Source organism: Cyprinus carpio, chromosome B17, assembly GCF_018340385.1.
Source record: "Cyprinus carpio isolate SPL01 chromosome B17, ASM1834038v1, whole genome shotgun sequence".
In the NCBI taxonomy this organism is placed as follows: domain Eukaryota; kingdom Metazoa; phylum Chordata; class Actinopteri; order Cypriniformes; family Cyprinidae; genus Cyprinus; species Cyprinus carpio.
The window spans coordinates 12,974,474-12,997,752 of record NC_056613.1 but is presented as its reverse complement, the minus strand read 5'-3'; the positions used below and the strand labels follow the sequence as shown (position 1 = coordinate 12,997,752).

General features: G+C 35.6%; 2 protein-coding genes across 2 annotated transcripts in view; one reads left to right on the top strand and one right to left on the bottom strand.

Moving 5' to 3' along the window:
• Nucleotides 1-13,994, top strand: part of hhat (hedgehog acyltransferase) — a 49,437-nt gene extending 35,443 nt beyond the window's left edge. The window contains exon 13 of the mRNA XM_042742354.1: nt 13,867-13,994. The gene's annotated coding sequence lies outside the window, so the exon portion shown is untranslated. The remainder of the gene's footprint in view (nt 1-13,866) is intronic.
• The window catches only part of kcnh1a (potassium voltage-gated channel, subfamily H (eag-related), member 1a), a 47,075-nt gene that overhangs the window by 5,202 nt on the left and 18,594 nt on the right, over nt 1-23,279 (bottom strand). The window contains 3 exon segments of the mRNA XM_042742348.1: nt 9,616-9,812; nt 13,863-14,115; nt 15,952-16,151. Coding sequence (XP_042598282.1) covers nt 9,616-9,812; nt 13,863-14,115; nt 15,952-16,151 — 650 coding nt within the window.

Here is a 23,279-nt window from a genome sequence, read left to right as displayed (position 1 = left end):
AGGTGGATCACTACTGTGAAGATGACGAGTCAGTGTCGCCGACTATGTCTCTGAAGCTGAAAACAAAGAAAGCACTAGTTTATCAAATTATTAAAATGTTAATCTAGTCTCCTCACTGTTTTTCTCTGACACATTCATAATCATTACTTCTGCCGGTGTCCTGTGTCAAGCTTTATGCGAGTACTTGAGTGCTTATTAGGCTCATTATTATGTGCTCAATTAAAACCTCATTATAATGATTTAAATGATTTATTAATAAACGTGCGATTAGTCAACTAATGCTTCAAATGAATGACTACTAGTCGACCAGAAAAATACTTAGTCGAGGACAGCCCTAATTATTTTAAAATGTACAATAATATTTTGCAATGTCAATAATTGTAATTTTAAATCAATTACCCTTTTCAACTGTACATACAATGAAAGTCAATGTGGTTCTACATTACATTGGACTCCAAAATAAAAAACTGTGGTCTCTTTGAGTCTATACAGGCACTCCTTGGCTAAAATAAGCTACAATATGAACTCTTAATGCTGATGGTCAAAAGTATGGCTGCACAAGATTATGCAATATATAGACTTCAGTGGAACTAGACCACTTTCAACCACTCCAGATATCTTCTTTATACAGAGATCACACTCACTGTCCTGGAGACCCTGCGTTTGGTGTCGTGAATATTGCAAGATATTCTAAGTTCTAAGTTATTTATTGGAGTTCATGTATATTTCAGAGGTGAAGGGTTTTCTTGAGCAGATTCCCAAAGTCAAGCCTATGCTATGTGAGTGTCTGTTCAGTGTGGATCTGGAGGGAGCGATTTTATGCTGCACTTTGGTCAGTGATTGAAGGCACGTATTTCTCTCTCAAACACATACTAGCATTCAGTTTTGATCGGTGAAAAAAAATATTTAAAAAAAAAATACTGTGGGTGTGTTACACACATCTCTGCATACTGAAACAGTTTGTTCCTGTCACTATTGCAAGCTGGACGGTGCATTTGTATGACTCCATTTTTAATATGTTAATATTCATATTGATGTTCTGAATATTCATTAAGAGGGACAGAGCACCCAAGCATCTGTACCGCCAATCTGTCTGTGAAATTACTGGGAACAGACCGACACACACATGCTCTCCCCTCATGTCAAGCACGAGAGGATAGTGCTGTAGTGCTGTGGAAGCTTGTTTGTTATTTGCAGTGAACAATTTTAAAAAAATTACTTTTATTGGCCATGTGTTTATTGCTTTTGATTCATCTGATACATTACATCTGAGAATAAAGCTGAAGGCTATAATCTCATATATACTGTGAATGTTTTGAAAAGGCTGTGTAAATGTTGTGTATGTGTGAACAGGCCATCAAAGGGTGTTTGTGAAAAGGTCAGGTGTAGCTTTGGGGGGTTTAAAAGTCATCTTCTCCTGAGACAAGAGAGTCAGAGACAGACTCTAGATTTCAAAACACATCATACAAAAACACTGTTTCAACAAATGACACCCAGGACCTGCTTTTAACATCTGTCTACAGTGATTCGATCACTAGTGGTCAGGTGGTACACATGGTCTTTTACCCCTGGTAAGAACTTGTCTTCTGTGACTTTTAGAGTTCATAACTTACAGTTTGATTAAAGATCTCTCAGTTTGACTTTATGTATCAGAATTTTGACTTTATAGATACCAACTTTACATTGTCTTAGACTTTTTACTTCATAGCGTATAAGAGTTTTGAATTTATACAGACTTAATATCTTACTGTATAATATCTTACAATTTGACTTGATCTCTAAATTTGAATTTATATCTTCCAATTTGAGTTTATATCTCTTTATAAAAAATTATATCTTACTATTCAACCCTATTTCTTATTTTAACCTTTATTTTACAATCACAGTGTGGAATTACAATGTTGGGAGCACATTTGTTTTACACTGTGTGGGAGGAAACGTTGCTGCTGTCGCTTTCTAAAATGACAAAACTCAGTCAAACATTAAAAATGACAAATTCCAGCGTCAGAAAACATTAACAACTGGAGAGCGTTCCTCTTTATTAGATACAGCTAGCTGCAAGCAATTCCATAAAGTGGTGGGAACAAAATCGACCTTGGCGAAAAATGGTGGCTATGCACACAATCACAAAATCACATTCTTTTCCATTCAGAGTTTAGACACCACAAAATGATCCTTAAGCAATGTGTATTAGTGGGAGATACAGAGCGTATTAGGCATTTCCCCATAATGTGCTCAGATTTGTCATATTGCCACTTTCCATCTGAATGTAATGTTTCTTTGTAATTGAACTCTAAATAACTCATCGTGTTTGGCAGCAGGTGGAGATATATAATGCCACAGCTCCCTCTGAGAATCCAGGCTGAACGAGAGAACTGAAAAAATCAGTCAGACAGATAGACAGCCTCAGTAGATTGCGTTTCTGAATGACATCAAGGGTCTTGCTTCTCTCAGCGTTACAGAGATGATGGACAGTAATGACCAGACCGCTGCCCTCCCATTCAGCCGTTCCCGTCCTGGACACAGACACACACAGGTCCTTCCACTATCCCGAAATAAATCCACCTTTATAGCCATCAACCATATTTCTGAGCCACGGTATCCATACGCACGTTTGTAGCCTGCTTCAGCACAGACATTCATACCATATCTGTCACACTATAAAGTGTTTTTTGTTTTGGTTTGTTTTTTTGTTGTTGTTTTTTTATCCATACCAGTGTTGATCTGAACCCCACTGACTTTCAAAACAGTTAAAACGTTCTTTAAAATATCGACTGTTTTGCAGAACAGTCATGCAGGTTCGAAATGACATGAGGGGAAGTAAATGATGACAGAATAATCATTTTTTGGGTGAATAATCTCTTTAAATTCAACTAAAGCTCAAACGACATCATATGTGATGTGCTTTTATTTCCACAAAATCATTTTAACCAGTCTCTCAGTTTGTAAAACGGACAATAAAACTAATTTGGACATTTAAAAACTTACACAAAATCAATCATACATATTTCATATATTTTTGCTTTAACAGACCTAAAATCTTTATATTTGTGCTTGGAACAAGCTTCCTCATGTAAATGCATCAGTTGTGATGTGATGAAAAAATAGTTAAGTAACCTAATGTCGTGTGCTCAGTCAATAATCAGTCTTTTAAAAAAAAAATTGCATGTAAATATCTCATTATACTCTTTTTTTATGTTTTTGTCAACTTGTTTTCTTTCAGTTAGCACAGGTTTTGTATTTCTTTTTGGAAGTGACTGCTCATAGACCACAAGAAATCAGAAATTTCTAAGCTTCTTTTTGTAGGCTGGTCATATTTTTTGTTGTTGTTATGCCCTGTGTAAGCAAAGTCAGTTAGTCATTCACTTATATTTTCATAGAAAAGAAAATCCTCTACTGGTCAAAATGGCCAGAACACAATATGAGGGTTAAACACACTTTTTTTTTTTTTACTTTTTACAAACTGAGGGAAGAGTCCAAATGATTTTCTGCTACTTTAAATTGTATTCATATTAAATAATGTTCCTTTAAATCACAAAATGCTCTAAAAAAAAATAAATAGTCTTAGTACTTAAATGTAAATGTTGAGGCTGTCAGCACTCATGCCATTGTTTCTGGTGTTTTGTAAACGCTCGCCCTTGAAGGATGTACAAGGCAGAGATAGGACAGACATGCAGAGAAGGATTGCATAACAAAAGCTGAAGCGTTACACAAAGGTGTGTGTGTCTGCGTGTACGAGGAGGGTGGTATTATGTGCTCACACAGAGATTCCTAATGGTGTATTGTTAGAATCCTTCTGTTGCCACGTGTCCCTCGCACTCCCACGCATGCACGACCCTCTTGTGTATTCTGCTTTTGCTTTTGCCCCCTAAATATATCATCATCAAACAGGGGAAACTCATTCTGCAGTCCTCAAAGTGTTCAAAATGTGTGTGTGATGTTGGAGGTGTTAGTCTGGGGATAGAACAGTAAAAATGAGGGGAAGGAGGGGACGGTGAGAGACAGCAGGGCGAGAGGGAGCACTCACATCTCCACTGTTTCATAATTCAAACTAAAAGCCGACTGTGTGCACATTGGAGCAGAAAAAAATTCCCATAACACTGTAATACTCTGAAATGAAAGCATACACACAACTATCCTACCTCACAGCACAGCCCTGTTTTACTTTTCTCTTTTACCTACCACTAAACCTCCGTTTGCATCCTGTCTACAGTAAAAGTTACGATCTTATGTTTAATTTATGCTTGAATTGAGACAATATGACATTGACATTGCATACTTTGCATTTTGGTGATTGCTCTTTAAATTGAATGGAATATTTGTTACAATGCACAAGATGTACAAATCTCATTTATGATTATCCTGATTATTTTAATTTAGTTGATTGTGGGTAATATTTGCAGCAGCAATGCTGGGAGTGTGATGTGATGTGACATGACATCACATGACATGACATGACATGACATGACATGACATGACATGACATGACATGATATGATATGATATGATATGATATGATATGATATGATATGATATGATATGATATGATGATGTGAATGGTTTATTTCATTTTTAAGATGCTTTAGAGTAACATCGCTCCACCTGTACACTACTATTCAAACATTTGTGGTTAGTACGTTTTTTGTTTTTGTTGTTGTTTTTATTTTTATTGGGTGAGTTTGATTTATATTGATTGAAAGTGAAAGTAAAAATAATTTGTTTGTAAAGATTTCTATTTCAAATAAAAGCTGTTTTTTTAATTGGAGTAATTTTAAACTTTCTATTCATCAAAAAAGTAATGGTTTTCACATAAATATTAAGCTATGACTATTAAAATGATTTTAGCACCATTAGAATGATTTTTGATTCATGTGAGACTGAAGAATGCAGTAATTGCTGCTGAAAATTCAGCTTTCCCATCTCAGGAATAAATTAAATTTTTAAATGTATTAAAATAGAAAATGGTTATTTTAAATTACAATAATTTTTCACAATATTACTGTTTTTACTGTATTTTTGGTCAAATAAACACAGCCTTGGTGAGCATAAGATACTTTCAAAAACTTTAAAAGTCAATACAGTGACATACAACACACTAACATTAATAACATGCTCATATTCTTGCCTCACATCCCATAATTAATCTCTGCCTAATTTAACTATCCACCAAAGACTGAGTCAGAGGAATAAGCCAGAACGATCTGTACACGTTCAAACCAAATGGCTTATGAGGCGCCGTTTTGAATAGATTATAACTATTATTAACCACAAATGGATGTTTATTTTAAGAACTTTTTGTTTACTGATATTTATAGGCTTGTGTGTTTTGAAATGATGTCAGGAAAGGGTCAATTATTTTACTTGGAAAACAGAATTAAACGATACCTGCTTGTTTATGAGAAGTACTTGGTCAGTGAATAAGCTGCAGGTTTTTGAGCTGAAATACTGCTGTTTAGTGAATTCACCCCTGTGTGCTTTCACTGTGTGTCTCATGCTGACTGATTGGTTTTGTCACTGATCTAAGATCAGATTTACCACACTCATCACAACCTCACAGAATCTGATCCCTCAGCGATGATTGATTCACTTACACCTGCCAAACACACACAGGGTCATGATGGGACATACTGAGTAAATGACTGTCAAACCAGTGATACACATCTGACCTTTTACCGCTCATGAATTTTGACAGCAATTCAATTAAAGCAGCAAACACGCATTCCTCTTTGCACACACATTAATGCATCTTAAAGGTTGTGAATGTCTTTTGTGTGCATGAATGTCTGTGTTTTACCCATTACAGCTGCATAAACCGAACCTTAATCAAAGCTAAAATAACTCTTGACACAGCAGCGTTGAGATGAAGAGGATTTTGCAGAGTTACCATGACAACCACAAACATGCACAGAAACAAATTGGAAGAACCGTTTAAGCACTTATTTATGCAAGTGTGACAGAGGACAGATGTACTGTATGTACTGTCTTAGCATCATGGGAGTTTGTTTGTTCAGATTTCACATAGAAAGATGCCAAAACTGGTGCTATGCGCCCTGTTGTGTACAAACTCAGTAGATCATCTTTAATATTTAACCTCCAGCAAGTATTTCTGGTTTCCAAAAACATCTTGTATTTCTGTTTTATTACAAAGATTGTTTGTGATACTGACTTCTAATTTAGATGTTAAAGTAATGTTCTAAATCAATACAAGTTAAGGTGAATTGACAGCACTTGTGCATAATGTCAACAGTGGTGGACAATAACATTATTTCTACTTTGTTAATGTATCAGAATATTTTCATTTTAGGAAACTTTATTTCACTACATTCCAAAGCTTAATATCTTAATTTTTACTCATTTCATAAAAAATATTCATTCCTTGTTATTTGAACTAAGGAAACCGAGACTCAACACCATTGTCAGATTTGTGAACAAATCACTGTTTTGAGTTGATTCTTTTCAGGGAACCTGTGGATCAGTTTACAACAAGTTCTGAATGATTCATTGGTGAACTTGACTGATCCGATTGCAGATGGTTGAGTGATTCAGTTAAATATGACTGTGCAAAATTAATAAACAGTGGTCTGTCAATCAGTACTTTTACTTTTCATATTTATGACACTATTTTTAATGTACTGAAGTAAAATATTACTTATAAGCACTATAAGTAAAATGCGTTTTTTGGTCATACTTTCTTTTAAGGTCCAATTCTTGCTTTTAACATACCACTAACTGTGACTTTTGCCTCAATAAACTCCTAACTGGCTGCTTATTAGAAGTTAGTAAGGTAGTTGTTGAGTTTAGGTATTGGCTAGAATTAGGGATTTAGAATATGGTCATGCAGAATATGTGCTTTATAAGTACTAATAAACAGCCAATATGTCAATAATAGGCATGGTAATTAGCAACTATTTAATAGTGAGAACTGGCCTTTATACTAAAGTGTTACAAGTATTTTACTATAGTAAAATTTAAAAGGAGTACTTGGTTTTTCTGGAATATTTCCTTAGAATATTTGTACTTTAATTCAAGTCCTTGATTTGTGTTTGTAAATGTTGATTACAATAGTAAATATGAAACACGTTCTTAAAAAAAAAAGAAAAAAGGGCCAACTGTTTTTTGTATTTTATTGTATTTAGAGGTTATTTTGTGCTTAAATTCAACACAGAGTACTGCTTTGGGGCTTTGGAAGAAGTGACTCTTTTGAACACTCTCAACATTGCATTTGGGAGTTGTGTGGTTAGGAATGAGGACTAATGCATACATTAAAAGTAGGAAAACAGTCCCATAATCACAAATAGACTGCAATATGCACTCTGTGTATGCTGCTGCTGCTGTTTTATCTAGGCCAAAACTGCCTTTTTGACCACTATATAAAGTCTGTTGCTGAATAAGGAATTTGTCTAGAAATACAACATATGTAATCTTCCTATGACACATTTTTTTCCATGTATAACAAGTTTTTTTTTTTCTATCTGGGTCACAATCAAATGGTAAACATCATGACTAATTCATGGAGACGTGAGCTAATTAAAGTCTCCCACTTGGCAACAGTGTCAGAGAGGCATCAATATAACCATATTTTGCGTTTTCATATTTAAATGTTTTGTTTAAGAGAACAGACCATTATAGCTAACAAAACCATAGTGTCCAGGTAAAGATCCAGCTTACAAGTGATGCAAACATGACAAAAGGCCATTACAAACAAGTGAAGGCGTGAAGAGCTCAAAAGAGAGAATATTGTGTGAAGCTCTCACCTGTGCCATTAACATGTTAAACAGTATATATTTATGCAGCAGATGGATTATGTAAAAGGATTTAGTCCTGGCTTTAATATGAAAGTGTTTGCTGAGGTATATGATGGTTATATTTAACCCATATGGATAACTATAACTATACAGTGTAAGCCGTTCCAATAAAGAGGCAGACGCTCGCTGAGCTATTATTAGCCTCCTCCTCAGACCCAGTTCCACTGAAAAACAGAACTCACACAGGGCTGAGATCCAAAATTTAGATACACTGAGAGCCATTTTATCACACTGACAGCTGTCTTTATTATGAACTGGGAAGGAATTTATGGGTAGGATAATTGCTACACTTCAAGATCTGGTTTATGGAGTGTAATTTTTATGTGATTTGATGTGATAAAATGAAAACGAAATTTAATGTTTTTCTTCAGAAAGTCAAAACAATAGGGGACAGTCAGGGATGTGGCCTAGCAGGTGGTGTGTGCACTCTCTAGTTTATATGTGAGCGACCCATCTTGGGTAATTTCCTTCGTCTTTATCATTGCCTGTCACTTCTATACAATCCTCTCCAATTAAAGAATATAGAGTTGAACAAATAAGGATTTAGAAAGAGCCTGCATGTCTTTAATCCCTTAATCCACCTTTCAATCATATCTAGTCAATTAAACAAGCCAGTTTAGTGTTGTTTGTGTTTCTGATCAAACCATTTCTCTCTTTTTCTGTCTGTCTCTCTGATAAAATGGTAAAACAGCTCTTTCAATCAGATGAATGGTACACAGTTCTTCAATTCAGCAATACTTTATATATTAACAGCTGTCACACACATAAATGTTAATTATCAGAGTATTTGCTCAATTGTTTGTACTGGCACTTCCACTGAAACGTACACACCCAATACAACAGATTGTATTAGGCCCTTTTCAAGCAAAGCATTACGTAACTGCAAAAGAAGACTTGTGAGGGGTTTTTGTATTAGGCCCTTTTCAAGCAAAACATTCTTTGTATTCTCAAAAGAAGACTTGTGAGGGGTTTTTCTACTGCATATATAAAGTGATTTATGTTTTTGTAGGGACTCCCGGTTTCATCTGTCGTTATGATTTTGTGCGGAAGTAGTAGATGCACATGGAATTATCTTCTTTTTTCACTTTAAGACCAGTGGTAATCAGCATTAAAGACATTAATAGTCTACCCAAAAATTGTGTCACCATTTACTCACCTCTTATGTCATTTCAAACTTGACTTTCTTTCTTTGGAAGAACATAGAAGATATTTCAAAGAATGTTGGTAACCAAGAAATTTTGGTTCCCATTGACTTCCACTGTATAGACAACAAATACAATGAAAGTCTATGGAAGCTGAAACTATTTGATTAACAATATTCTTCAGAATATCTTTCTTTTGTGTTTTGCAGAAAAATAAAGTCATACAGGTTTGGAATGATAAGTATGAGTAAATGGTTGATTTTTGGGTGAACTACCCTTTAAAGTTGCAATACTGCCACCTACTATGTTGGAGTGTCAACCAGATGTTTACTGAATTAATTGCAATGCTGTATTTTTTATTTATTAAACCAATATCAGTATTTCAATACTTAAACTGCTTAAATCATCTGGATTTACTCTGATTTTCACTATATGTGGTGATGTATGTGAGCATGCTGATAAATAGCTTTACGAGGTGTATTTATATTTTCCCACAAGTTCATTATGCTACAATCTACTTCCCGCTGTGCTCATGCTGTGTTGTGAAGTTTGAATGTAGTAACCTGTTAATATGGGTGCCGTGAAATTCTGCTCACAAATGTGGATCGACATGGGCCAGTGGAAAATGAAAGAGTACTGAAAGAAAACAGCAGACGGCATTCACTCACCCTTTTGCGCAGGTTGTACGTAAGCAGCAGGTTTCGTGAGAAGTGGTTGGAGAAGGCGGTGTAGAACTCTAGGACTTTCTGAAGTGCGTCCCGTTTGATCACATGCAGGTCACAGTATGTTAGCGCTCTCACATTAGCACATGCCTGAGCTAGAGTCACCTCCTTCCAGAACACGTCCCCAAACACATCACCTTTACCTGAGGAGAAACACAGACATTTTCTTATTCACACAAACAGGCCTGATTGGTACATTTATTGAGAACCATGACTGTCTATAATATGTGACACTGTAGACTGGAGTAATGGCTGCTGAAAATTCAGCTTTGCCATCGCAGGAATAAATTACAATATGTCGTAGGGTATGCCGTTAGGGCCAAATGAGGTGATAGGAATGCATAGGCGTAAACCAGGATAATCCAAAGAGTGTTTGCCATGGCAGACGTCAAAGACGATCGTCTTTACTCATCAATCTTACAAATAAACAGTATAGTAACAAAACAAATGTGTTATGTCCATATTTAATGAAAACCGAACTGGTAAATGAAGCATGTTGTGATGTTCTTTGATATGTGCACCTATCACCGAACATACCCCACAGCATCTTCATACCCCAGTTAATGCCATCTTACCAAAACAACATGACGAATGCTAAAGACAATTCAACTTTTTGAAATGCAAACTGTGTTACTGTGTTACTGAGGGTGGAAATAATAGATGTAAACCATGTAATAAATGTATATCTTACAGACTATTGTGATATAAATACTGCATCTCATCGTCACACAATAGAAAAGTTATTTTATATTGTAAAATTATTTCACAGTATTACTGTTTTTACTTTATTTTAGATGCAGCCTTGGAGAGCATGAGAGTGTATTATGACTTGTTTTCAATGAATATAATTCCATTTTCAGTTGTTTCAAGAATAAACTATGTTAAATTAATTCATTTATTATTTTCTAACAATCTTTTTTTTGCAGCAAAAAATACTGCAAATGATCTCTCTGTATTGACTATCCTCTCTGTCTCAGATTACAGTAGCCGGATCATGTGTTCTGATTTTATTGGTGTAAAATTCAACTTGTGTAAAACTCCACCACTAACACATGTCAGATCAGAAGATTCAAGCAGTTGAAAGTACTGTTAAAAATGTATTCACAGTAATATCCTGACAAAAACACATTTTCACTATAGCTGCAAGAAGCAATTACTGGGGTTCAAGCACTTTAGGCATTTAAGCACATAAAGAAACATACATAACATATTATTTAGCAAGCCTGTAACCACCTAATTCAATTATTTAAAAAAAGCATTTTTGGCAAATCCAGATGATTTACCATGTAAATATGATGTTTTTAGACATTTATGACTGTAATAGTGCCAGTTGTGATCTGATCTCCCTGAAACTTTGCATGCTTGTTTAGAATCACCTGTCGCATGTGCTCAGCGGGTTTCATTAAGTTTTTGTTTAGGCTTTATAGACTTTTGGGTATATTTGGACAGGACCCTTTTCTAAAGGCCCCCATTATAGCTTCCCAAGGGGTAAATTTCAACATGTCTTTGATAATTATTGACCTAGAGAGTCCAGAGAATTGCACTGCAGTGGATTTTTCCAGACTGAGCGAAAAACCTAGGACTAGTTCGGAAAAAGTAGGTTTACACATCTTCTCAATCATTTAAAAAAACGGTTTGATTGACAGCAGTGGTTGTAGAGGCAAAGTTGTTCAGAACGATGAGCTCTACCATATGATACAAATATCATGTGTATGTGTGGAAAAATGCACAGTGTACAATTGTTTATCCCCTCAAAAAATGCAATACCACCAAATTGCTCATCTGTGGCCATTCTAACAATTACAATATGGTTTCAGCGCGACACGCTTGAACCACTAATTATGACTGGTAAACTTACTTAGGGTATAATTCTACATACTGTATCATAAGCGTCTCTGACAGAGGAAAAATGATGATGAAGAGACATATTCCTTCAGTCCATTACTGAAATCAACAAATGCACAAAAGTCTTGTCCAACCATCTCCATCTGCTCACATCTAGGATGAAGAGGGTTACAGAACCAAAATTATTTACAGTTCTGCATCTATGTAAACTTTCTAGAATACAGATTCTGCAGGTGACGAGAGATATTTTAGCACCTCACAGTTTTAATGAATGATTGTTTTAGATTGAGCTCAGTATCAGTCTTGTGGTTGTAGTTTAAACTGATTTTTAAGGAGATAAACACCCAAAACAAGGGCATTGTCACTGTACTGTACATTGTTTGTTGTACTTTTAGGTGAAAGTGAATGAAAAGAGAGATTATCAGATTATCATCATTGATAAGCTACTACTAAATATTGTAGAAACTTAATTTTCTGTAAAGTTGCTTTGCAATGATTTGTATCGTAAAAAGCGCTATACAAATAAACTTGAAATTCCATAATATGTGTAGTAGAGCAGCAGTCATTATAGATCTACAGGTCACTGCATACTGACCTCTGACCCAAAGTTTTGCTCAATCCACCCACTCAAGATACAAGTGGTCAGATCGATAAACCTTTTTATTCTGTCTTCATAGTCCGATCGGTGTGTGTGTGTGTGTGTGTGTGTGTTTGTGGCCTTTCAAATCAGTTTAACAGCTATGGCAGAAAGCCAAATTTAGCAAAGCATCGTTAGTTTGTCAACAGAGAAAAATACGCCATTAGATGCTCAGATCTGTGGCTTCACAAGGCGAAGCAGCCTAATCTTTTTTGTGTTGTGAGACAGACAGATGTTAGAAATGACAGATGCTACAGGACATTGTGGGCTGTATACATCCATGAGTCACATGTCTGACCTAAGATCACTGTTTGCCTTATTTTATTCTCATTTAGGGATGTCTGGTCGATACTGAAAAAGAATGAAATAATACTTCATATGAACAGTAACAACAGGCAGGACAACAAAATCAGAAATATATTAAAATATGAGATCTATGCATTAGGGCTCACAGTATACAGTATAATATATCTTTAATGTAAATTAAACAATTATATGGGTAAGAAAAAGATGAAGCCACTCACTGTACCTTTATTTAATCATTAATTTATTGATTGATTCATTCATTAATGTATTTAATTTTTTATTAAAGACTATTTACTGGAATAATTATGGATCAGGAAAAACTAATAAATAAATACTACACAACATCTTATTCCATTATTGTAGTATTTGCAAGTATTTCTTTAGTTTTTTTCTATATAATAATATTTGCTACAATTTTTTGCTGTAATATCAAAATCTGTATTCTTAGGGGAAGGTTTTCATTTGACTGAATGAATGAGACAATATGCAGCCAACAAGAGAATATTACATCATTTATAGCATTATGACATTTTTATCTGTTGCACTAAGAAATTGTTTTTTTAAAAAAATAAAATAAAATTGGCACTTAATGCTGTGGTATAGTCTTTTATACAGTAGTTCAATGTGCTACAAAGATTTTTTTAACATAATATAAAAGACATCTACAGCAAGCTGGAAGGCTTCTAACTCAATTATTGCCAGAAAAGGATGAACTCATACTTAGAAAAGATCTTAAAAACGTCTTACAACATACTTTAGTAGAATTACTTTTCAAATATCATTTTATTGTTACTTTTTATCATCAGCAAAGGCCATATTTTGCATAATTTAACATGCTTTATGCTCAAAATTTCAACTTTCCCTCTTCATTTTATTTTATTATTGTTCTCTGAATGTTTTACGCACAGAGGAAGAGAAAGAGCTGGACACATTGATCAAAGTGGATACAGGGTGCAGGATGTGGGAATAAACAAAAGGGAGAGGGATAGAACAGTGCGGAGGAGTGGGTTTGACAGCCCGTGTGTCAGTCAAGATATATGATCACATAGAAGCTCTGTGGGTGCACATAATCCTCCCATAGGGAACTAAACCCAAGACAGAGGGATGCTGTCTTAATGTCAGTTAGTCTCTAGAGGAAATTAGTTTTGAATACAGTAACAGCTTAAGCAGACTTAAGCCCTGTGGTGTCAAAATTAGTGCTGTTCAAAATCGAGAAGTCAAAATCTTAGTGGGTAAACTGTCTTAACAGCTTGCACCACTGTTAAAAATGTAGCAAATAAAAAACTATTTGACCTCACTAATCTAGTCAGCTGTTGGACGGTAACTCAACCATCATGATCCATACCAAGTCAATACTCATTAATTCAGATCCAGATCTATTTCTCTGTCTCTGTTTTCCTCTTACCCAGAATGGCGACCACCTCGTCGTCTTGGATGACCTCCAGTGACCCTGACACCACAAAACAGAGGCTGTCCACACTCTCGCCCGCATGGTAGATAAGATCGCCCGGAGCACAGTGGATGGTCTGGAACTCCATGGCCAAAGCCCGCAAACAGCCGTCACTGGCTAAACGGAAAGCAGGATGTTCCTTGAAAACCTTCCTGTTCAGGTGCACACATATATCAGCACGCATGTCTTTAGGACAGATCTGCAAAACCTGTAATGGGAGGGAGAAATAACAGATATAAGTGGTAATTCTGCTGGAACTTCATTTGATTTAAAGGGGTCATGTCATAATCAAATTTTCCTTGCTCTTTTGAGATAAAAGAGCTTGATGTATTATGGAAACATACTGTACATTTCATTCATACAAATGGCAACAAGCAGGAGTCTAGATTATAAACAATAAACAACAGCATCTCTTCAATATCTAATTTAGCAATTTCGGTCACACTTTATTTTGAGGTATATTTATTGCTTTTAATGGGAGGTCAGATATGACTTTTGTATGTTATTTTAGGTTATAATTCTTGCTATAAACAGTAAGGTAGTTGTTAAGTTTACGTTTTGGGTAGGATTAAGGATGTAGAATATGGTCATGCAGAATATGTTCTTTATATGTACTAATAAAAGCTAATATGTTAATAATAGGCATGCTAATAAGCAACTAGTTAATAGTGAGAATTGGCCCCTGTATTAAAGTGTGACTTCAATTTCCTGGCTGCATACATAAAATTCAATCAAATTTGTTAAAATGTCAAAATTAGAACCTAGTTAATTCATGAAAATCTAGACAGGCTAAGTCTTTTACATGCAATCTTCTATCAATCACATAATTTACTACATGGCACAAGCTTACTGTCCTCTGCTGAGTCTGCAGCCAATGAGACTGCTCAACCTTTAAGTAGCCTAGTTCAGTGTTCGCAGTATGACGGTCCTGTCAGAATTTCTCTGAATCCCTCCACCTCCCCCAGCTCCACTTGTCTAGATCTACCCTGGGATTTATGCTTGCCTATCATGCAGTAACTGCAAATCTTACACACTCGCAGCAGCATGTCTGTTTATCTATTAGCAGTTGCAAGTCTGTACTTGCTGTGCAGCATATGTAGTCCGCCCAGACCAAATACATTAACATTGTCATATCCATTAATATACTAACATTTAAGTGAGTTATCATGATTGAAATGGTTAGATTTCGGTTCAGATTACTATAATTATTGTTTTTTTAATGGTTTTTTTTATTATTTATTTATTTATTTTAAATTCAACTTTCAGCTGTTTAAAATGCATTGCTTTGATGGAAAGTCCCTTATTTTGGATTGTTTTTAGTAGCCAGGGAATGATTAGATTCTTTTTTATAATACTAATTAGTTCATTATACTAAATTAGCAATATTAATTGTACTAAATTAACATTGACAGCCCCAATTATAATTTTTTTCTATTATTAAAAATTTGCATTTTTCTTTTTTATAACCCCTGTCTCACACCATTCAAATTTCTGTTTATTGTCATGCCAGTGAAGCATACTGGGAGGCCGACACCGAGAGACAGAGGTACAGGACCTGCGTGCCGGTGTGCATGTGTGCATCTAAGCACATTAGCGTGTGACATGTCCCTGAGCTGCCATTCCCAGCAGCCTCTCACTTTTCCAGTGCATCTCCATTTCTGCATGTGGTTGTCACGGAGACATGGACGTTGGCTCTGGGGAGAACAGTGTGAGCCTGTGTGATGAGACGGTTAAATCACGAGAGAGAAAGAGAGAGAGAAGGAGACAGCTGGAACATTCTGACAATGTCCGCCCAACGGGGACTTCATATCCACAGAGTCATACTGTTCCCCTTTTGCGTTTTGCGTTTAAATGACTGGACGAGTCTAAACACACAGCGTGAGAAAGCATCTTGCTTAAGAATCACACTAATGTTTAAAAATACTTAGCCAGACACACTCACACAATTATTTCAGAGCAAGAGTAAATAACCACACACACACACACACAAGCGTGTCCACAGTTGCATGCTGGGTAATTGGAGTTGGGCATACAGGGTGTTCACCTTTTCAGTGTCAATACCGTGGGACATGGACCACGTGGAGGCGATGTAATCCATAACCCTCTCGCTCAGGCCTTTGGGCACCTGGTACAGCTTGAGGAAGTCCCGCACGCTGTTCAGCATCTCATGATAGCGGTTTGTGTTAGCATACATCTGCTGGAAGATAGTTGTCACGTTACCGAAGATGGTGGCATAGAGGAGAGCTGTAGGAAAGATAAAGAAAGGCAGAAAGAAACTTTGGATTAAATGACAACACAGAGAAACAGAACAATGTAAATAAATCACCAAAAAATAGAAAAAAAATAATTATCCTGGAAAATCCATTAGTTTCCACAAAAATATTATGCTGCACAAGTGTTTTCAACATTGATTATAATAAGAAATGCTTCTTGAGCACCAAATCAGCATATTAGAATGATTTCTGAAGAATCATGTGACACTGAAAACTAGGCTGCTGAAAATTTAGCTTTTCCATTATAGAAATAATAACATCATTAAACATACTAAAAAAGAAAACATTATGAAAAATGTTATTCCATAAGTTATCATCTCCAGAACAGAGAGAGACAAATATGACGATAATAATAAATGACAATGTGAATTGTAAATGAGTGAAAGCACAGGACAGAAAGAAGATTCAATAAATGCGAGTGATTTTCTCTTTTAAACTGATTTAGCCGGCCTGTAACAGCTTTGCACACAGGAGAAAATCTAATTACGCATGTATGGACTCTAGGTGTGTGAGTGTGTGTGTGTGTGTGTGTGTGTGTGTGTGTGTTTGAATCCCCTCCTAAATACCTTCAGATAAGAATTATAAGCTGCATAAAAATGTTCTGTCATCATGTACTCACCCTCATGTTTTTCCAATCCTGTATGCTGTTATTTTTGTCTGTACAACAGTTTGTAGTGACCATGTCTGTGTGTGGTGCATATGATTCACGCTCTACTATCTACTCCAAGTCACTTCTTGAAGTTTTTTTGTGAGAAAAAGAAAGTCGTTATTTCAGTCCGATAATCCAATAAACTATTAACTCATGAGCCAATCATCAGTTTGATACATGAATGAATTGTTTAGCCTGATTTGTGAACTGGATCAACTGACTCAAAAGAACTATTAATTCACAAATCAAACTGATTTTGTTCTAGAGTTTTGCTCACTGTCTCAATGGTTGATTATATTTATAGTGTTTTTGGTTTTGTTTTGTTTTTCTTGACAGGTCACTATGTAACAAAAAGATCTGTGTGAAGATTCTTTTTAAAATACTCTTTTGTGTACTGCAGAAAAAAAAAATATATACAGTATACAGGTTATGATTGGCATGATAGTGAGTAAATTATGAAAGAATTTAATTGTTGGGTGAACTTCCTGCAACTAAATCATTTCTGTCATTTATCTCTTTAAATAATATTTTAAATAACACTGTCATTTAAAGTTTGTGCACATTTCCAGATGCAGATGTTTAAAAAAAGATCAAAGCTTCTCAATATTTGTCATCTGCTGCAGTTTTCTGGGACCCCAGCCATTATTATTAGAGTGTAAGAGTCTTGTGTGTGAGATGGCGGTGATGTACAGATATGCAGTGTGACAGTCTTTGCTGATCTGGGGACAGATTTGGCTCCAGGGTGACAAGAACATGGAACGGAGCTGACAGAGACTGTCCTACTGAACACATGCACACACACACAGACACACATCCTAGACGCTCTGACACCACGCATAGATATGTCCAGATGTATCAGTGTGTGAGGTCACAGGGTGGGCGTTTGTTCACCCAGCAAACTTTTAACTGCTTTCACGGTTCAACATGAACTGTCCCAACAAATCAAACACACACACTCACATCTGTTTGTCATTACAGAGGCGGGCAGATGTTCATTAACAAATGAACAAATAAGTGAGCCAGGCAGCTCATTACACACCCTCCCCTTACATTAACACAGCTGATGTACACTCTTTAATCATGTAAGTGTGAAAGAGAGAGAGAGAGTGTGTTTGTATTTCTTGAGTGTCATTAGTTTGTTCTTTGAGATTGCATGGATTGTCTAGGCAGCTCTTGACAGGAATGATCTAATCTATAGTTCATATCACATGATTAAATTATACTGACATTTTCAAATGCTGAAGTCTTCTGAAACCGTAACAGAGCTTCAATAACAAAAAAATTCACATCACTGGAATCAGGCCATTGATTGAGAACCAGATCAGTTCAAATCTGTTTTTAACTGAATCAACCAAATCATTGAGAAGATTTGACTCAAACGAATGTTTCAATCACAAATTAGACATGGCTACTTCTGTAATGAAAGCTCATCAATATGGAAATATGATCTAAGTCAATAATGAATTAAATTTTGATTTTTTTTATGTGTTGAATTAATTTTTGGTTTTTTTCTTGTGTGATTAGTTTTTTTATTCTTTTTTTTTAAAATTACTTTTGTGGTGACTAAATGATGACAGAATTTTTTATTTTGCATGAAGTATCCCTTTAAAGGGGTCATGAACAGAACAGAAGAGAAAATAGTCTATTACTTAAATTCTGATGTTTTTGATGTAAATATCTTGATAACACTGTAAGTGGACCTCAGTGAACAGTACAAAGTAATAAAAAAGGTTTTAGGTTTTAAGGTTTACAGTGAAGAGGGAATTTTTACTGTTTATTATCTTTTGCAGATCTCAAGTCACTCTTCTTCATAACCCTTAAAAGTAGACATTTCTGTTATCTTTCACTTTGACAGAGAAAAATGTGATTGAATATGTTACTGGACACTAAATTGCTCACTAAAACTTTGTGACTGACACACTGAAATTCCTCCATCCACCCTCTGTTTCTCTCTTTCATGCTCTCCTTTACTGCTCCCCTTAGCACAGCTAAAGCTAAGGGTTTCATGAATTTAACATCTTTTCTAAAAATAGTCACATTCGGGTGATTCTGTTCCTCCTGAAGTACACAACAACTCAAACGAGGAAACGGCATATCAAGCATGTGATTTAGAGTGGAAACAATGACACAGAACCACATTAATCTTACTTGTGTTCATACAGGAGCCTTAAATCCACTAAACAACATGCTCTTTCTGTGTGCTCTGTTTAAAACATGCAAGTTCAACTCATTAGAAGAGGAGCAAAAATCAGGACTAAACCCCAAGGGGACTGTCCTGAGACTGTACTGTAAAGCAGGACTCATTAGTGAAAACGTATACATTTTTCACAAAGTTTTGTAGAACTGATGTTTGTACACCTGCTCCGTTCATTAGAAAAGTGCTGCAGCAATTGTCTTGATGACGTGACACATTCACAACACTGTTTCGGTAAAAGACGCGCACATCACACCGTCTGCTTGAGCTGGGCTGCTGCCAGAGATGGAGAGAGAGAGAATGAGCAGTAGAGCAAAGAAAAACATGGGGTGGAGGAGATAAGCCTGTGTTAGTGTAATTTGATTAGAGCAGGTGATTAATTGTACTGCCAGCATAATACTTGGGCTCTTCTCTTCATCTCTCCACTCTCTTTCTTTTTATCACCCCCATGCTTTGCCAATACAGTATAAAGCATTGTTTCACATGAGTTCAAATTGTGAAACTTACTACTGACCATAACAAACAAAAGCATTTATATTCCTTTAGGATTTTTTTGTGTATGTGTGTGTGTGTGTACAGACAACAATGTTGTCAAAACAATCGTTCACACAGATCCACTAAAGCAACTTAAAATGCTGTAATATCCATGCCAGGCCAGTAGTTGGTGATGTAACACTGTAAAATACATTACACAAACATGTAATAGGCCTATGCATGCGCATGACTTCACCGTTTTCACAAATTAGCATTTTTGTAGTTTAATAACATTATTGTTAACAAGAAACTTGCACTCTGAAACCCATTTTCATAAGTTTCAAAACACCATTGTCGTGTAATTGAGATTCTGGATGAAAACAGTATCGTGTAAACGCCCCTTAAGTTTACAGATATTTCCTTTAACCCTAAAACACAACACAATGCAAAGCCTAATTTAAAATACAGGTAAAACACCTGTGGAAAATCAGTAAGGAAATTAATTCATATTAACACAGGACATTACAGACGTTTCTTAGAGTGTACTTTTCATGTTATAAAAGTAATTAAACCTCTAAAATTCAGTTTTAATATTAATCCGTTCATCCGTAATTCAAATTTAATTATCTAGTCATCATAATTATTCTTCAAAAGAAAACATCTCACAATTGAAACCCAACAATTCAGTCCTAATTTTGACCCCTTGAAATTCAGATCTCTTTTGCCTTTTAATCAGCTATTACTTACTCATCCATTGCCATGACTGATAGCATCATTTAATCTGTTTGTTCAGAAGCACCCAATTATCCTCATTAGGTACCGCACTCATAAATAAGAGCCACAGCTCTGTGTCTTGTCGCTTAACCCATAGATAGTTTATTTGTGCTGAACTAGTATAGCAATAAAATACATATATATCATATATTTCATCACTATTCCAGTATATATGTTTTTTATTATTTTTATATTATAATTTTTTTAAACAGTGGTTGTTGTCACTATTATTGAGATTAGTGTTGAGGGTGTATTTGTGTCTTTTATCTGTTGTGTTTGTTCCTTGATTATGTTTGTAAATGAGGAAGATGTAAAAGAGAGAGAAAAAAAGAGGGAAAAGGGAAAGAAAGTGTATCTGATCAGATGAAACGAGTCCTTGTCAAAAGATTCCCTGTGGCTCCATTACAGGAACATGTGACAGAATATTTAATATCTTGACATCTCTGCTTCCAATTGAACTTGCATCATTGCCTACAAAGGGCCATGTGACGGCAGGGTGAGCGAAAGCTCTTTCCGCTCCACGTTTGCAAACACTGTAAATCCGTATCAATGTCAGCTGAAAGGTTAGGATGCTGGGGAATTTGGCCAAGGTAAATTGATTAAGCACCAAATCTACTGGAAAACAGGCTCACATTCACTTAGGCAATAAAGAACAGATCAGCCATTCAGGTGCGTTTTAGCTTCCCATTTCTGGCTGACACGTTCAGTTCACTCTGATGCTGATGGTGTCAGAGTATCAGGGGCATTGAATATTCTGGACAATTTACTCAGCTCGTGACTCTAAAAGTCACTCTTCGTGCAGAAGTTTTTTCATTTCTATTATAATTTTATTCTATTTAATTTCAGGTTATATTTATCATCTCTTAAAACATAGCACCACACACTATTTCATCTGCCTGCTCAAACTACAGTACACCATTCTGAAAACATCAAAGTTTAAGTAAAAAGCATTATTTGTCAAATTAACAAAAAACAATACTGCAGTACTTTGTGTAAATGAATTGTGTTGAGGTAAATTTTAACTTTCATCATTATTGCATCTCCGCAATATTTACAGTTCAGCAGCATGGATTGGATCCTGCATCAGAGAACACTGGATTTGCCAGAGAATCTCTGAGTTTTGTTTGAGGCTGTCTGTATTAACTAAATGAGATTCTTGTCTGTAAGCTGTTGTTATTTGACTATTTGCCGTTTAGAAGTGTAGTGCCAACTATTTCAGATTTATCAGCACCTAAATGTTACATAGAAAAAGCTAACTGTAGCTGTTTTTTTACAAGTTGTTCAGACAGCTGCTTAATAGACCTTAGTAAGGTTAGTGCCCTATTTTTGATGGGAAGGAAAATTAGGCTGTAATGAATAGTAGCATGAAAAGAAGAAAAAAATAAAGAAAAAAACAGTTCTCTGGACAAAAACTCCATAAAAAAGTTTTTAAAGCTGTGAGTTGTAAAAAAAAAAAATAATAATAATAATAAATTAAAAAAATCATGTAATCTAGGTCCTTTATACAGTGTGTGCCATTGTAAAGACTGTATATGATGTCTGTTCCTCACAGCCATTTTTATTCAAGTTAAATTTGATATAACATCTAACCTGACTAATGTGTACTGGTCAGCTTTTGAGAGAATACTCCAATAGTTAGAAATCAAGCTTCAATCAAGAAAGTATATATAATTTTCTTTTTTTTTTAATTATATATATGTATTATTCATATTGTAGTGCACCTTCAATTTTCTTTAATTACATTTTTTCCTATTTTATATTAGTCAACAATATTTTTAAATCCTATCATCTTCATAATAGTTTTAGTTGGTGAATTTTGGTGAATTATAAACCGGATACCTTTTTCCAAAGCTTGAAGATGCAGTATGTAGGAATGAATTTATGCTCAAAATATTGTTTATTGAGAACTTTGCAATTCAGTGTGCTATTTAAAAGGTAGATTACAGGATTTCCTATGACTTCCACTCATAATGTTTTGTTAATGTGATCATCAAACTGAAACAAGTCTGAAACATATCTGATAAATCACAACCTTAAACATCATGTTAAACTATAAGCTATAACCTTATCAATATTCATAAGCTGAGGCTTCGCCCCTTTTGTGACATCACAACCTGCGCACATGCAGTGAAAACACGTGAGGAGCATTAACGCCTCTCGAGGAAATTAATCGGAAAACAAAGAGAGGAAGTTAAGCTATCAATCAAACAAGGCAAAACACAAATATTTCACAGCGTTGCGATGAATTTGCGTATGCATGCCTCATAAATGCATATCTAATATGTATGAAGTCATTAACTGACAAAAACTCCTGCAGGAGAAAGATGAAAGCTGCTTCATGTTTGTCACCGGCTCAAAGACCTCTGCACGTGTACATCGGCACATGCACACAGGCGAGCTTCAGAAAGCCAGGCATGTATGTTTCTACCTGTTAGACTCTCTCAGTCGGATTTATATTTTCTATCAGTCGTTAAACTTGTGCCCCAATCTAGCCGTTGCCATGGCAACAGAACAGGCATTCCAGCACCTGCTGCCAGCCCTGTTCCCCGAGCAACCCATGAAATCAGCATCTGCACTTCTGGTTTTGTTTCAAAGGAAGAGACTAATTTCGCTCAGAACTTCTCTAGACTGTGGAATAAAGCCCTTGAGAATGATGCAAACGGTGCTCAAATCAAGTGTTTACACTCTGCGCTGATTTAAACTGTCACTATAAACATGATGAAACATCAGCACGATTCAGAAATCTGAAATGCACTTGTGAAACAAAACCCTGTAAGTTCACATAACCTTGAAGCGTTTGAGAACAGACTGCAATGTGATGCCAGTTGAACATTTTCATTAACTGTTGTTAAATGAGCATAAAACACGACTTGTAGACTATTATGTAATGCAACGTGACATGAACTACAAGAAACAGTTTGAAAAAGAAATGCCTGTGAGCTTCATTGCTAGTTCATGCTGTATATTTACATTCATTTTTTTATGTGTAATTATGTGATTTGAGTTCC